This window comes from Bos grunniens, chromosome 13, assembly GCF_055505025.1.
Source record: "Bos grunniens cultivar Pamir isolate PY7600 chromosome 13, Bosgru_T2T1.0, whole genome shotgun sequence".
In the NCBI taxonomy this organism is placed as follows: Eukaryota; Metazoa; Chordata; class Mammalia; order Artiodactyla; family Bovidae; genus Bos; species Bos grunniens.
In genome coordinates, this window is record NC_141177.1 from 23,976,247 (window position 1) to 23,991,444 (window position 15,198).

At 42.9% G+C, this 15,198-nt stretch overlaps 1 protein-coding gene across 7 annotated transcripts; it reads left to right on the forward strand.

Moving 5' to 3' along the window:
* Positions 1-77: 77 nt before the first annotated feature.
* Positions 78-14,090, forward strand: CSTF1 (cleavage stimulation factor subunit 1). 7 transcript variants are annotated; one of them, XM_086332681.1, is made up of 7 exons: positions 405-498; positions 1,017-1,390; positions 5,868-6,068; positions 7,460-7,737; positions 7,841-8,038; positions 9,147-9,537; positions 11,906-14,090. In XM_086332681.1, the coding sequence occupies exons 3-7, from the start codon at positions 5,900-5,902 to the stop codon at positions 12,163-12,165; spliced, it is 1,296 nt and encodes a 431-aa protein (XP_086188807.1). In that variant the 5' UTR covers positions 405-498; positions 1,017-1,390; positions 5,868-5,899; the 3' UTR covers positions 12,166-14,090. The 7 variants fall into 7 exon arrangements, with proteins under 7 accessions (XP_086188804.1, XP_086188806.1, XP_086188807.1 ...); XM_086332679.1 differs by having other exon boundaries at positions 1,017-1,328; XM_086332678.1 differs by lacking the exons at positions 405-498; positions 1,017-1,390 and adding an exon at positions 78-293.
* The last annotated feature ends 1,108 nt before the right edge of the window (positions 14,091-15,198 follow it).

Sequence of the window (15,198 nt, forward strand, 5' to 3'; positions counted from 1 at the left end):
AGTCTTCATTTTAAATAAGAGTTAAACCCTCTATTCCGAATGCTGATTGGTCGGGGCTAGAGAGGCGCTGCCTTTTCATTGGTTCTAAGCCAACTCTACAGCTTGTGTCACGCGCAGGCGGAGAAGGCGCGCAGGCGCACTTGCTGCGTAAGGCCCCGGAAGTGGTGGAGCCAACGGCCCGACACACCCGTGGCCGTTCTAGCGCCCGCGGTGTTCTCTGGATCTGACATTTATCCATAAAGCACCAGTTACTTGGCGTCAGGGTTCTCGCGGAGTAGATCAAGTTGAAGTAGGTGAGCGAGTCTTTCGATCGTGCCCGTAAGTAAGATGGCGAGAAGGGCAGGAACAAGTTGAGGCGTGCGGATCGATAGCGCAGAGCTCAGCGCGACGCCCTTTGCGCGTGCGCAGTGAACGTGCGCACGGAGCGATTGATCTTGCAGGATTCGCGCCTCCATTTTTCTAGGAGAGAGCGGGAGACGGAGAGAGCGGGACCAGCGGGTATGGGGAGCCAGGGTTGCGTGGAGAGTGTTGGTGCGGTCGGCTGGGACCCTTGGGGGACCATCGGGAGGACTAGGGCGGGACGGGAAGGGTCATTAGTGAGCGAGGTGGCGTGCGCCCTGAGTTGCTGGGCTCGGCCTGCACTGTCCCTTCTTTTCCTTAATGGACTTGCTCCCACTCTCCCTTCCATACTTCGTTGGCCTCTAGGTCGGGGTCATAGCGGAGCGTTCGGTGAGGGGGCGTCTGTGTTCTCGCCCTGGTCCTTCTTCCAGCTCCAGGTACAACTTGTCCTGCACTGGGGTCTTCCTGCCCTCGGGCTGTAGCCCCTTCATCTGCCAATTTGAGGATGGTAATTACCTGCTTACTAGCCCAGCGAGTGAACGTTCTATGGGAGTTAAGCGGGGTTCGTCCTGTCTTATTTAATCTCTTGGTACGCCGGTTGATGGGCCTAACATAAGTGAAGAGACAGGATGACAAAGCCACATTTTCCTTGCAGTGATCACTGATTTCTTTGACAGGCTTCATCATGTCTGTTGTGTCCTAGTGTTTACACAAGCATGGATTTACATGTCTGGAAAATCCCATGGACGGAGGAGCCTGTTGGACTGCAGTCCATTGGGTCGCTAAGAGTCGGACACGACTGAGCGACTTCCCTTTCACTTTTCACTTTCATGCGTTGGAGAAGGAAATGGCAACCCACTCCAGTGTTCTTGCCTGGAGAATCCCAGGGATGGGGGAGCCTGGTGGGCTGCCGTCTGTGGGGTCGCACAGAGTTGGACACGGCTGAAGTGACTTAGCAGCAGCAGCTCAACCCCCGTCAGAACAGCACGGTAAGAGCACAGGCTCTGGGTTAGGATCCAGGCTCCGCCGTTTACAACCTGTTGAATCCTGGGTGAGTTAACCTTTCTGGGCCTCCAGTTGCCCAGCTCTAAAATGAGATTAAATGAGGGTTGAATGAGGTATGCATATTTGTTGTTTACACACAAATATGTGTATTACGTACTATGGCTTGGCGAGCATGCTCAGTCACGTTGGACTCTTGTGATCCCATGGACTGTAGCCTGCCAGGCTCCTCTGTCAATGGGATTTCCCAGGCAAGAATACTGGAGTAGGTTGTCATTTCCTCCTCTAGGGGATCTTCCCCACTCCAGGATCCAACCTGGCAGGTGGATTCCTTACCTCTGTGCCACCTCATTATATGTTGTACTGAATGTCTAATGGATTTTCGGTTCAGTTCAGTCGCTCAGTCGCGTCCGACTCTTTGCGACCCCATGAATCGCAGCACACCAGGCTTCCCTGTCCATCATCAACTCCCGGAGTTCACTCAGACTCACGTCCATCGAATCAGCGATGCCATCCAGCCATCTCATCCTTTCTCATCCCCTTCTCCTCGTGCCCCCAATCCCTCCCAGCATCAGTCTTTTCCATTGAGTCAACTCTTTGCATGAGGTGGCTAAAGTACTGGAGTTTCAGTTTTAGCATCATTCCTTCCAAAGAAATCCCAGGGCTGATCTCCTTCAGAATGGACTGGTTGGATCTCCTTGCAGTCCAAGGGACTCTCAAGAGTCTTCTCCAACACCACAGTTCAAAAGCATCAATTCTTCGGCCCTCAGCTTCCTTCACAGTCCAACTTTCACATCCATACATGACCACAGGAAAAACCATAGCCTTGACTAGACGGACCTTTGTTGGCAAAGTAATGTCTCTGCTTTTCAATATGCTATCTAGGTTGGTCATAACTTTTCTTCCAGAGAGTAAGCGTCGTTGAATTTCATGGCTGCAGTCACCGTCTGTAGTGATTTTGGAGCCCAGAAAATAAAGTCAGCCACTGTTTCCACTTTCCCCGTCTATTTGTCATGAAGTGATGGGACCAGATGCCATGATCTTCGTTTTCTGAATGTTGAGTTTTAAGCCAACTTTTTCACTCTCCTCTTTCACCTTCATCAAGAGGCTTTTGAGTTCCTCTTCACTTTCTGCCATAAGGGTGGTGTCATCTGCATATCTGAGGTTATTGATATTTATCCTGGCAATCTTGATTCCAGCTTGTGCTTCTTCCAGCCCAGCGTTTCTCATGATGTACTCTGCATATAAGTTAAATAAACAGGGTGACAATATACAGCCTTGATGTACTCCTTTTCCTGTTTGGAACCAGTCTGTTGTTCCATGTCCAGTTCTAACTGTTGCTTCCTGACCTGCATATAGATTTCTCAAGAGGCAGGTCAGGTGGTCTGGTATTCCCATCTCCTTCAGAATTTTCCACAGTTTATTGTGATCCACACAGTCAAAGGCTTTGGCATAGTCAATAAAGCAGAAATAGATGTTTTTCTGGAACTCTCTTGCTTTGTCCATGATCCAGAGGATGTTGGCAATTTGATCTCTGGTTCCTCTACCTTTTCTAAAACCAGCTTGAACATCAGGAAGTTCACGGTTCACATATTGCTGAAGCCTGGCTTGGAAAATTTTGATCATTACTCTACTAGCGTGTGAGATGAGTGCAATTGTGTGGTAGTTTGAGCATTCTTTGGCATTGCCTTTCTTTGCGATTGGAATGAAAACTGACCTTTTCCAGTCCTGTGGCCACTGCTGAGTTTTCCAAATTTGTTGGCATATTGAGTGCAGCACTTTCACAGCATCGTCTTTCAGGATTTGAAATAGCTCCACTGGAATTCCATCACCTCCACTAGCTTTGTTCATAGTGATGCTTTCTAAGGCCCACTTGACTTCACATTCCAGGATATCTGGCTCTAGGTCAGTGATCACACCATCATGATTATCTGGGTCGTGAAGATCTTTTTTGTACAGTTCTTCTGTGTATTTTTGCCATCTGTTCTTAATATCTTCTGCTTCTGTTAGGTCCATAGCATTTCTGTCCTTTATCGAGCCCATCTTTGCATGAAATGTTCCTTTGTTATCTCTGATTTTCTTGAAGAGATCTCTAGTCTTTTCCCAATCTGTTGTTTTCCTCTATTTCTTTGCATTGATCGCTGAAGAAGGCTTTCTTATCTCTTCTTGCTCTTCTTTGGAACTCTGCATTCAAATGGGTACATCTTTCCTTTTCTCCTTTGCTTTTTGCTTCTCTTCTTTTCACAGCTATTTGTATGGCCTCCCCAGACAGCCATTTTGCTTTTTTGCATTTCTTTTCCATGGGAATGGTCTTGATCCCTGTCTCTTGTACAATGTCACGAACCTCATTCCATAGTTCATCAGGCACTCTATCTATCAGATCTAGCCCCTTAAATCTATTTCTCACTTCCACTGTATAATCATAAGGGGTTTGATTTAGGTCATACTTGAATGGTCTAGTGGTTTTCCCTACTTTCTTCAATTTAAGTCTGAATTTGGCAATAAGGAATTCATGGTCTGAGCCACAGTCGGCTCCTGGTCTTGTTTTTGCTAACTGTATAGAGCTTCTCCATCTTTGGCTGCAAAGAATATAATCAGTCTGATTTCGGTGTTGACCATCTGGTGATCTCCATGTATAGAGTCTTCTCTTGTGTTGTTGGAAGAGGGTGTTTGCTATGACCAGTGCATTTTCTTGGCAAAACTCTATTAGTCTTTGCCCTGCTTCATTCCGTATTCGAAGGCCAAATTTGTCTGTTACTCCAGGTGTTTTTTTACTTCCTACTTTTGCATTCCAGTCCCCTATAATGAAAAGGACATCTGTTGGGTGTTAGTTCTAGAAGGTCTTGTAGGTCTTCATAGAACCATTCAACTTCAGCTTCTTCAGCGTTACTGGTTGGGGCATAGACTTGGATTACTGTGATATTGAATGGTTTGCCTTGGAAACGAACAGAGATCATTCTGTCGTTTTTGAGATTGCATCCAAGTACTGCATTTCGGATTCTTTTGTTGACCATGATGGCCACTGCATTTCTTCTGAGGGATTCCTGCCTGCAGTAGTAGATATAATGGTCATCTGAGTTAAATTCACCCATTCCAGTCCATTTCAGTTCACTGATTCCTAGAATGTCGACATTCACTCTCGCCATCTATTGTTTGACCACTTCCAATTTGCCTTGATTCATGGACCTGACATTCCAGGTTCCTATGCAATATTGCTTTTTACAGCATCGGACCTTGCTTCTATCACCAGTCACATCCACAGCTGGGTATTCTTTTTGCTTTGGCTCCATCCCTTCCTTCTTTCTGGAGTTATTTCTCCTCTGATCTCCAGTAGCATATTGGGCACCTACTGACCTGGGGAGTTTCTCTTTCAGTATCCTATCATTTTGCCTTTTCATACTGTTCATGGGGTCAGTACCCAGTAAATGTTAACTGTTCTTATGATCAGTAGCCTCAGTAATTCTGCAGAGGGCATTGTGTAGTTAAAGACATTATCCCCACCCCTTTACTACAATCTCCCACTTTCAGAATTAGTAGTGCAGCAGTACCAGGAGGTACTGGTGTTAATAGGCTGTTGACCACCCTTCTTATATTCTCTCTCCTGTGGTCTGTCTTTTAGTTTTCTTCTCTGCCACAGCCACTTGTCTGCCAGTGACTTATTCTTTATTGTTGTTTCCCATCTCTGGTGTCTGTACAGACCTACACATATGTACAGAGGTTGATATTTGTAATCAGATTATCTAATCATGTTCACCAGTTGGAGTTCTTTTTTTTTCCCCATAAACTCAAAAACTAACAATTATTTACAATTTTCTCTTTTGCTTTCTGAGACTGAGAACTTGTAAATCAAAGTGCACAGTCCTTCCAATTTTTCCATTTTTTTAAGTAGTTGTTTCCGCCATATCCTGTTCACAAATATTTTATTAAGCAGTGCTTTCCAAAGTGTTCAACTTGACTTAGTTTTCATTACATGATAGCTTTTTTGCCCTGATGTTTTGATTTACTGTGTAATTAAATTATGTAACATAACAAGCTCCATTGTCTTAAAAGGTGTTTTAAGAATAACCATAACTGACCTTAGTAAACGTAACAGCTTAGGCTGGTGGAAACAGTAATGTCTGGGCATCTACAATAGCAGCTCTCTTACCTATTACAACATTACCAGTGTTTTATTAGCAGAACAAATGGAAGATTCTGGGGATTGCAGTGAAAAATTAAAGTCGCAGGTGGCTAATTTGGCAAAGAAACAACGATGAAGAGAGGTCTAGCTGTAGATGTTGGCTGACATATTTTGAGCTGTCTGTGTGCCAGTGTGCACAAAAGAATCTACATGCACCATCATATTTAACCTTCACTGACTTTTGAGAGCTGAGGGCCCTGATCTCAGAGAAACATAGTTGCCAACCAAAGAGAATGCTGGTAGAGCTGGGATTTAAACCCTGGAAAGTCTGACCAGATTCCTGTGTTGCTTCTGTGGTTTACTCCTGCCTTTGCCCTTCATTATCACCTGTTTTCTCTTCTTACAGCTGGCAGAAAAATTATCTTCCTCTTCTCCAAGATGTACAGAACCAAAGTGGGCTTGAAGGACCGCCAGCAGCTGTACAAGCTGATCATTAGCCAGCTGCTCTATGATGGCTATATCAGCATTGCCAATGGCCTCATCAATGAGATCAAGCCGCAATCTGTGTGTGCACCCTCGGAGCAGCTCCTGCATCTCATCAAACTTGGTAATTTGTGAATGCAAGTTCTTCATTGAGCCCATGACAGTTTCAGATGTTTTTCAAGATGATTGCCCTTTCGTTTCAGTGCTAGTATGTATCAAGTACAGTGCTAGATACTGGAGGAGTAAACAAAGTCCAGATTGTGAAGGTTTTGAGCTGATTCTGTCTAGCCTCTGGATCTTTATATGAATTATCTGGTGCTTTCTGCTGTTCTGTTTATTATTGCTTCAAATCTCAACTCAAATGTCATCTCAGAGTCTTCCTCATCTCTTCTAAAATAACTTGAACATCTTCCCCATATTTCCCCATTTGCTCTGAAACAACAGTCCTATTTCCTTCATTATAGAATCACTGTCTGAAATTTTCTTTATTGTTTAGAGTTGTCATTTCCCTCACAATCCTTACCACCCACTGGAAGACTGAAAGTTTAATGAAAACCTTGAACCTTGTCTTGTTCAACAGTGTATCCTGGTGCTTGCCTGTGTCATAGGAAGCAATAAGAATTACCATACATGTGTGTACCCTTTGACTTGGCAATGTAAATTGTGAGATTAGCCTGGGGAAATAGAATGATTTCCACTGAAATGCCCAGCAATATGGAATTGGTTATAAAGGTTCTCGTATCCATAAAATTGGGTCCAATGGTGTGATGTGGATGAACATTTATTAAACTGACCAGGTGTTTATTCTGTATGGTTAAATGACCAAGTAAGTTACCATGTTATATGGTGTGGTTTTATTTTTAAGAAATGAAACAACTGTGTGCATGGAGAAAGGCTCAGAAGAATTCATATCACCACGTTAGCAGTAATTATCTCTGGGTGATATATATCATACAAGATTATGTTTTTCTGTTCATCTGCATTTCTGATTTTTTCTATACTAATCAACATTGTTTGTACAATGTCAAGTTATTTTTCAATTCAAAATGAATATTCTTGATTGACTTTATTCACAGCTTAACACTTTTTCAAAGGTGTTTCACTAGTGCTACTACTAACACTATGTCTGACTTAATGAGCTCCAAAGCTGCTAATGACAGATCTCGACATGCAAAGTATTAAAATTCAGCACGGGAAAAAGTGAGCGATTTAACTACAGAAGTGCTTTTTTTCAGCTTGTATAGTTGTAGTTAAAGTAGAACATTTCGGAGACAAGTATCTGGGGAGAGGACTTCACCTAGTGGAGCCTAAGCTCCCACAACCCACATTGCCTTACAGTCTCGTCACTGTGTGCCCCCAGCTCAACATACGTGATTCTGTACAGTAGTAGTGTCATGTGGCTCCAAGAACTAATGCATTGACATTGGCAAACAGCATTCCCAGTTTGGATCAAGAACTTTGCCTTGTCCTTTTAAAATACTCTTTTTCCACGCCTTTCATTTTTACTGCTTTCAGGAATGGAAAATGACGACAGTGCAGTTCAGTACGCAATTGGTCGGTCAGACACAGTTGCCCCTGGCACAGGAATTGACCTGGAGTTTGATGCAGATGTCCAGACCATGTCCCCAGAAGCATCAGAGTACGAAACCTGCTACGTCACATCCCACAAAGGACCCTGTCGCGTAGCTACCTATAGTAGAGATGGGCAGCTAATAGCTACTGGATCTGCTGACGCGTCCATAAAAATCCTAGACACAGAAAGAATGCTGGCCAAAAGTGCCATGCCGATCGAGGTGAAGATCCCAGTCACATCTTACCGTTTATCTTCTGTTGTCCCTTCTTGGAAGAATGAGAGTGAGTACACTTAGAGTTTCTCTTCTGTCCTTGTTGGCCTAGGTCATGATGAATGAGACCGCACAGCAGAACATGGAAAACCACCCAGTGATTCGAACTCTTTACGACCACGTGGATGAAGTCACGTGTCTCGCCTTCCACCCAACAGAACAGATCCTCGCCTCTGGTTCAAGGGATTATACTCTTAAATTATTTGATTATTCCAAACCGTCTGCAAAAAGAGCCTTCAAATACATCCAGGTGAGGAATGTTTGGAAAGGAGCTTCTTTTTTTTTTTCTTAAATACAGTGAGCTGATGTGTGACTCTTCTCTTTCTAAAAGTTGTCTCAGTGGTCATCCTATAAACAACAAGGAGGATGCACTGCCTGCCACAGATGGCACGGTTCTCATGCTGTCAGGCACCAACTTCCTCTGGCCACTCAGGACAGCTGGTGGTCAGAGAGATGGTTCAGAATTCACATCACTCTTTAAAGGTTGCAGATTCTTGCTTAAAGCCAAAATATAACCAACTTCTCCACAGTGTAACTTATGAGAATTACAAAATTATTTAGTTGAGACACTCAGGTATTTGCCGAAAAAGCAACATTTGGTTGCCTTATTCTGAATACGCAGTTCAGACGTTCTGGTGTTTTTGTAGTGGCTTCCACCTCAGTATTTGGAGCCCTGGGACAAAGAAGCTATTCTTTTTGGGGGCGGATCTTAGTTCCCTGACAAGGGATCAAATCTGTGCCCCCTGCAGTGGAAGCAGAGAGTCTTAACCACTGGACTGCTAGGGAAGTCCTAAGGAGCTATTCTTAAAGTACAGTTGTTTATCTTTATTGACTAATTGTATATGAAGGTATCATGTGTGTGTGTTAGTGTCTCGGTCATGTCCATTTCTTTGCAACCCCATGGATTGTAAATATAACCCGTCAGGGTCCTCTGTCCATGGAATTCTCTAGGCAAGAGTGCTGGAGTAGGTTGCCATTCCCTTCTTCGGGAGATCTTCCCGACCCAGGGATTGAACATGGGTCTCCCGCATCGCAGGCAGATTCTTTACGGTCTGAGTCACCAGGGAAGCCCCACAAATGTATCATAGAATGATAATATTCCATTCTGAGTTCACCCATTGTTTATTTGAAAATAGTGAAGCTCACTTCTATGTTCTTTGGAATAATCTTACAAGTAAATAGTTTTGGAAATCTTTGTTTAAATGATTCTCTCATTAAGTTCTTGTTCTTCTCGTGCCTGTGTAATATCTGGTCATTGTTTTATGGATTCTCTGCATTGGCCAGATATTCTGTGCATTTCGTCTAGGTTTAATAGTGGTTTCTCCCCCCAACCTGTTCCTCACCCCCTCTCCTGACAGGAGGCTGAAATGTTGCGCTCCATCTCCTTTCATCCTTCGGGAGACTTTATACTTGTGGGGACTCAGCATCCAACACTTCGACTTTATGACATCAACACATTTCAGTGCTTTGTCTCTTGCAACCCTCAAGATCAGCACACTGATGCCATATGTTCAGTGAATTACAATCCTAGTGCCAACATGTACGTGACTGGTAGCAAGGATGGCTGCATCAAATTATGGGATGGCGTCTCAAATCGATGCATCACAACGTTCGAGAAAGCACATGATGGCGCGGAAGTTTGTTCTGCCATCTTTTCAAAAAATTCTAAATATATTCTGTCAAGTGGAAAAGACTCTGTAGCTAAACTTTGGGAAATATCAACAGGACGAACGCTGGTCAGATACACAGGTATGTAAGAGGTTGATATCAATTCACGTTTCTGAGATGTTTTAGTTTCCAGACCTCTCGAAACAGATCCACACAATAAATCCATGTGAGTCAAACAAGAGGCAGAGCTGGAAGTAGAAGCCACAGTTTCTTAACTTGGCTCATCTCAGTATGTTAACAACTAAAATTAGATCTGATTCCACGCAAGTAACACTTGAGAGTTTGGAGGTTCATTTGTTTACCCACGGCCTGCCTATTGCCCACAAAACATGGACGTAGTGCAGAGAAAGCCCTCAGTGAGTGAGAGGGAAGGTCTTGGCGTGTGCCTGAAGAGAGGAAGCCCCCAGAAGAGACCCCAAGTGTTCTGGACCTATATAAATACACGATGATGTTAGTCTGATTGTCTGATTAATTCACATTGGTCTCTGGTTGTAACAGTTGTCCCAGAGCTCTTTTTACGAGATCCATTTAAATGGATCCTAACCCTAGCAGTCAGTGTTCAGATTTAACTATTTGATAGTAAGTGTTAAAATATTGTGTTTCATCCTTTTGATCCTCGTAGCAGCAAAGGCTGTTTGGTAGAAAACCAGCTGGTTTCCTCTGTTGTGAGCTGTTTGTGTCACACACTGAAATTACTGTGACCAGAACTTAAAACTCAAAAGAAAACAACACTATCGTAAGGGCTGTCCTGGGGTGCTAGTAAGTGAAGATTGGAGAGTTAGTGACCTGGGAACCGCTAGGGTGCAGCATAACCTACCTTAGGATTATCTCGTGGTGACCAGCGTCAGCTTCCTTCTCGGCTTCCTCTGTAGCTGGTGCAGCACGGAGGAGTCATTTTTGTTTTAGGAATGTTTGGAACATTTTTGTAGTTACATGTGGTTGATTGGTTGGTTTTGCTGGAGAATTTGGATTTGGTTTTTAAATGAGATAATACTGAATTAATATGCAAATTCCCTTTTTTCCTAATTCACAGTTTAAGATCCCTTCATGTCCTCACTTTTGGATCTGTTTTTCCAGTTTTAATGTTTAGTTAGAATTCAAAGGGCTCTTGAAATAATGAAAGAGAAGGGAAAACTATCAAGTAAATATTAGACATTTTGATATTAGAAGTTAACTTAAAACACTGTAAACAAAATTAAAATGCTGGACTTCGGAGGAAACATCCATAGCATATGTAATAAACATGTCAGATATTGGTCAGTGAACCCAAGAAAAGGTGGCCAACTTCACCAAAAAACCTAAGAAACAAAAATGGAAGTATCCTTTTCTTGTTCATCAGATTTTAGGAATTTCAAAGATTGGTATTGTCTAGTATCAATAAACATTTTGGGAAATCACGTATTGTTCGGAATATCGATTGGTAAAATATTTCTGAAGGGCAGCTTGGTGTCATAGATCAAAATTTTAAATATACATATATTTTTGACCTGCTATACCCACTGTTAGAAATTTAAGAAGAGTCTTGGGAAGCATGCACACACACTCAGTAATGTTTGTTGAACACTGAGCCTGCCAAGTGGACTGGACATCATACCTCCTTTTAATCCCCGCAGCATCCTGAGGACAGGTGCTCTGATTATCCCCACAAAACAGATGAGGCCTGGGGAATGTTAAGTCATTTTTTGCAGGGTCATGTCCAGAATAAGTACTGAGTCCAGATCCAATACCACAGTGTGTATTTTTACCCATTGAACTATATTCCCCTCTTTGTAGGTCACCACATGTAGTAGGCTCTGACTTATATAAATTAGAAATGAGTATACAGTGCACAGAGATATTTGGAAAAGTTGCTTATCAAAATGTTAACCCTGGGTATAAGGTTATCAGACAGATTTTTTTTTTTGGTAATAGTTTATGTAATACTTTAAACATAAAATACGGTTTTTTATTCATGGTCATTATAAAGCATTAAACTTCCTTCTGGAGAGTGGCTGCTCATACATCCCAGTGCTTCTAGTGCTGGGAATTTAATCCCAAAGAAATAATGTATTCTCCACCAAGGATGTTTATCTCAGTATCGCTATTGGATACAAAGTGAATGCGTGGCAAGAAAAGGATCGTTAAGTAATGGTGCTTCCAAACAGTGGGCTACTTTGCAGCTAGGAAAAAAGCATGGAGAAGTGTACCCAACGTGAAGTTAGATAATGTGGCACCACTTGTATATTCTTTTCCTTTTTAAGGTGTTTTTAAGAGTTTCCAAAATTGAACAATAAATGTATTACTTCAACAATTAATACTGTGTTTATATCAGTACAGCTAATAACAAAAGTAGAACTGGTGTCTAAGTCTGGTGTCTAAGTCAAAAGTAGAACTGGTGTCTAAGTTCCAGATGTGAACTTGGAAAGCTGGCCCTGGCACCCAGGCCCCTAACCTCTCGGTCTCTGCTCAGGCGCTGGCTTGAGCGGGCGGCAGGTGCACCGGACGCAGGCTGTCTTCAACCACACAGAGGACTACGTGCTGCTGCCCGACGAGAGGACCATCAGCCTGTGCTGCTGGGACTCGCGCACGGCCGAGCGCCGGAACCTGCTCTCCCTGGGCCACAACAACATCGTGCGCTGCATTGTGCACTCGCCCACCAACCCCGGCTTCATGACCTGCAGCGATGACTTCCGGGCACGATTTTGGTACCGGAGGTCAACCACAGACTAGAGCTGCTTGTGCTCAACAGGGTTCTTTTCTCAAGGACTCTGCCCTCTTCTCCACCAACCCCCTCCTTGTCCATCACCAGCCTCAGTAGTAAGTCATCGCTCCCTCTCCGGCGGTTGTGCTGCCACCTCTACATCCTTCCGGGATTTGTATGAAAGAATCTTTTTTTACCTTGATGGAGAATCATGGTGGAAAAAGTTGGAAACACAGATCTGTGCGGTTGTTCTGCGCTCACTGATTATTACAGTGTGATTTTCATCAGTTTTGTAAATACAGGACTGGCTATTTCTCTAGACTCTTGATCACTTGAAGGATAGGGTATTAAAGTGCTTTCTGGATCCCACGTGGATCTGTCATGAGGAATGTGCATCCGGATATTTTTGTCAGCTTCTGTGCCTGTTCTGCATCCTCCTTGTATATTTCCAAAATACATTTTGGCAGATATATAGGCATACAGCTCTGAGAATCAAGGGTTTTATGCCATATAAAGTTCATTTTAGAAAATCTATCAATTCTATCCTAAAATGCCGTCATTCTGATAATAAAGCTCAGACCTGCAACTTTACTGTCAACACACGTTTCACTTCAGTGAAATGAGCGGCCAGCTTTTTTCTGAAGATTCGTAGGAGGTGTGTGTCCCAGCACACTTCCCTCATAGTCCTTGCACAACCTAAAACGCTTATCTTCAGTAAGATAACCTTGTTACCCTTTGATGGGAAACATGGACAGTATAGTCGATCTAATCAAAATTAGGTGAACCGCCTCCTGCTGTCAGGTGTTGCTCATCATCAGGAATGATCTCTATCAACTGACTTTCTCCTCACGTGATTTCAAATCTTAGCTTTCAGTTCCCTGCAGCATGTACCATGACTACTCATCTTGGATGCGCCCAGCAGCGGTGTTCTCAGAAGTTTTTTCCTTTTTTTTTTTAATTCAATTAACCAAATAATACAGGTTTTCTTATTCTTAGAATTTTTTATATAGCAACAGTACTTCTCTGGATTCAATTCTAGCCTCATCAGAGAGCACTGAGCTGCTCTTACCAGATAGATGTTCTGGTTTATCCTTATCCCCCAATACAGATACCTCATGATCTGAGTAGGAGTACCTAGAAATACAATCCGGGATCATTTGATAAAGATACTAAATAGACTGATTGTTTTATGTTATAGAAATTAATTTATAGTCTTCTGAAGTTTACTGTTTAAAACTTCTGCTTTAGACGTTATCCTTAAGGATCATTTTAACTCTTTGATCTATAAAACTATTTTCATGTTAAGTCACAGGTTATAGTTTAGGTTTCCAAAGAGCTATATTTTTGGGTCCATAGTGAGTTTAAATTTATTTTGTTTCTTGATTCTCCAATATTTGAGCTTGGCCATCTGTGGGTGCCGTTTTTATAAGACTGAAAGAAGCCTGCTGAGCAGAATAAAGGATAACCAGTTCTACCCCAGAAATTACCAACCAAAACTACCCACATTTTGCGACTTTGAGCCTTCGAAACGGTGAAGTCGAGGTCTGAGTTTTCTGCTGCTCTCTGGGAGGCACTAGGATGGGCACACTACACTCTTGATGCTGGTTCCATTGGACCTTTTTAAGTGCTCACGAAATGATAATGCCCACTTTTTTTCAGCTTTTGGAATGGTCTCAGCAGTGTGTCTGTAGTTTCAGGACTTCTGTTTACAAGATCAAGATGCTTCCACGTGTGTTTCCAAAATAACTTCTTTTTAAAATTTTTCTTCTTTTAAAACTCACATTCATGTTTCGAACTAGTGTAAAGGGACTTGGTTTCCTCACATCCTTAATTATACCACAGAACACCTTGACATGCAGAGGGTGAGTAACATTCAGTCAAGATCAGAACTTAAAACTTCAATGTTATTTTTTTTAAAGATATGTGATTTCTAAAATAAACTTTTTATATATAATGATCATTTAAAGCTAGTTTGTTTTTTGGGGGGAGTTCTCTTGCATGTTTCTGTGTTACAACATAAGGTCTTCAACAGCCATTGTGAGTTTGGATTGATACCTCTCTCGGTTTCTCTAGTGTTTTGTTCTGGAAACCAGACTTAATCACCTGTAGATGTGTATCTTTGCTCTTTTATGAATTTAAAATTTTGAGTATAATCTGTTCCTTTGATCATTCAGAGGAATCTACCTTTTGTCTTAAGTTTTGGTTTCCCTTGCATGCATGCCTACATTCTCAGTTGCTCAGTCATGCCCAACTCTTTGGGACCCCATGGACTGTAGCCCGCCAGGCTCCTCTGTCCATGGGATTTTCCAGGCAAGAATATTGGAGTGGGTTGCCATTTCCTTCTCCGGGGGATCTTCCCAACCCAGGGATCAAACTCAAGTCTCCTACATTAGCAGGCAGATTCCTTATCACTGAACCACCCCAAAGAAGAGATTGTTGGGGGGAATCCCAAGTCTCAGCTCGCTTAAGGAAAATCATTTCCCTTCCAGGCAACAGTTTCCTTTTCTGTGATTGAAGAGCTTATCAAAGTCATCCCCAACATGCACTTCCATCAGTGAAGCTCCTTTTCTAAAAACACATCGTGATATAAACAGAATTGGGGGAGGGGGAAGACACTGATTTCTGAGGGGAAACCTGCTTTTGAAAGAAACAGCGGGTCAGGATCCTCTGAGAACCCCTTTCACTACAAACCTGAACAGATTTCATTTTTAATCACTAAGTAGATAGGTGAGCTGGCAAGAGAGCATGGGAGTTCCTGAGGCAGACCCCACCACACAGCCCACATCCAGAGCACTGATAGTGACAGCTGCTGGTAACACCATGGACATTGGGAGTCCCTTGTAGCCTAGACTCCTTGCGCTCTTGAGTCTTCACAAGGTAGGAACTTTGATCAAGACCCAGAAAGAAAACCCAGAACCCAAAAGGTGCTTCCCCCCACAGCTAAAAGGTGATGTTGACAAAATTCCCACCTCAGAAAGAGGAATCCCACCTACAGCACTGGCTCAGGTTTGTGGAAGAGGGTCTGTGGTGTACCAACACAGGAGAAGGCTGTTGAGAATCCC

Coding starts and splice junctions, on each gene's coding strand:
- CSTF1 (XM_086332678.1), top strand. CDS start 5,900: ATGTACAGAACCAAAGTGGGCTTGAAGGACCGCCAGCAGCTGTACAAG. Junction 6,069..7,459: donor CCTGCATCTCATCAAACTTG/GTAATTTGTGAA, acceptor TACTGCTTTCAG/GAATGGAAAATGACGACAGT. Junction 8,039..9,146: donor GAGCCTTCAAATACATCCAG/GTGAGGAATGTT, acceptor CTCTCCTGACAG/GAGGCTGAAATGTTGCGCTC.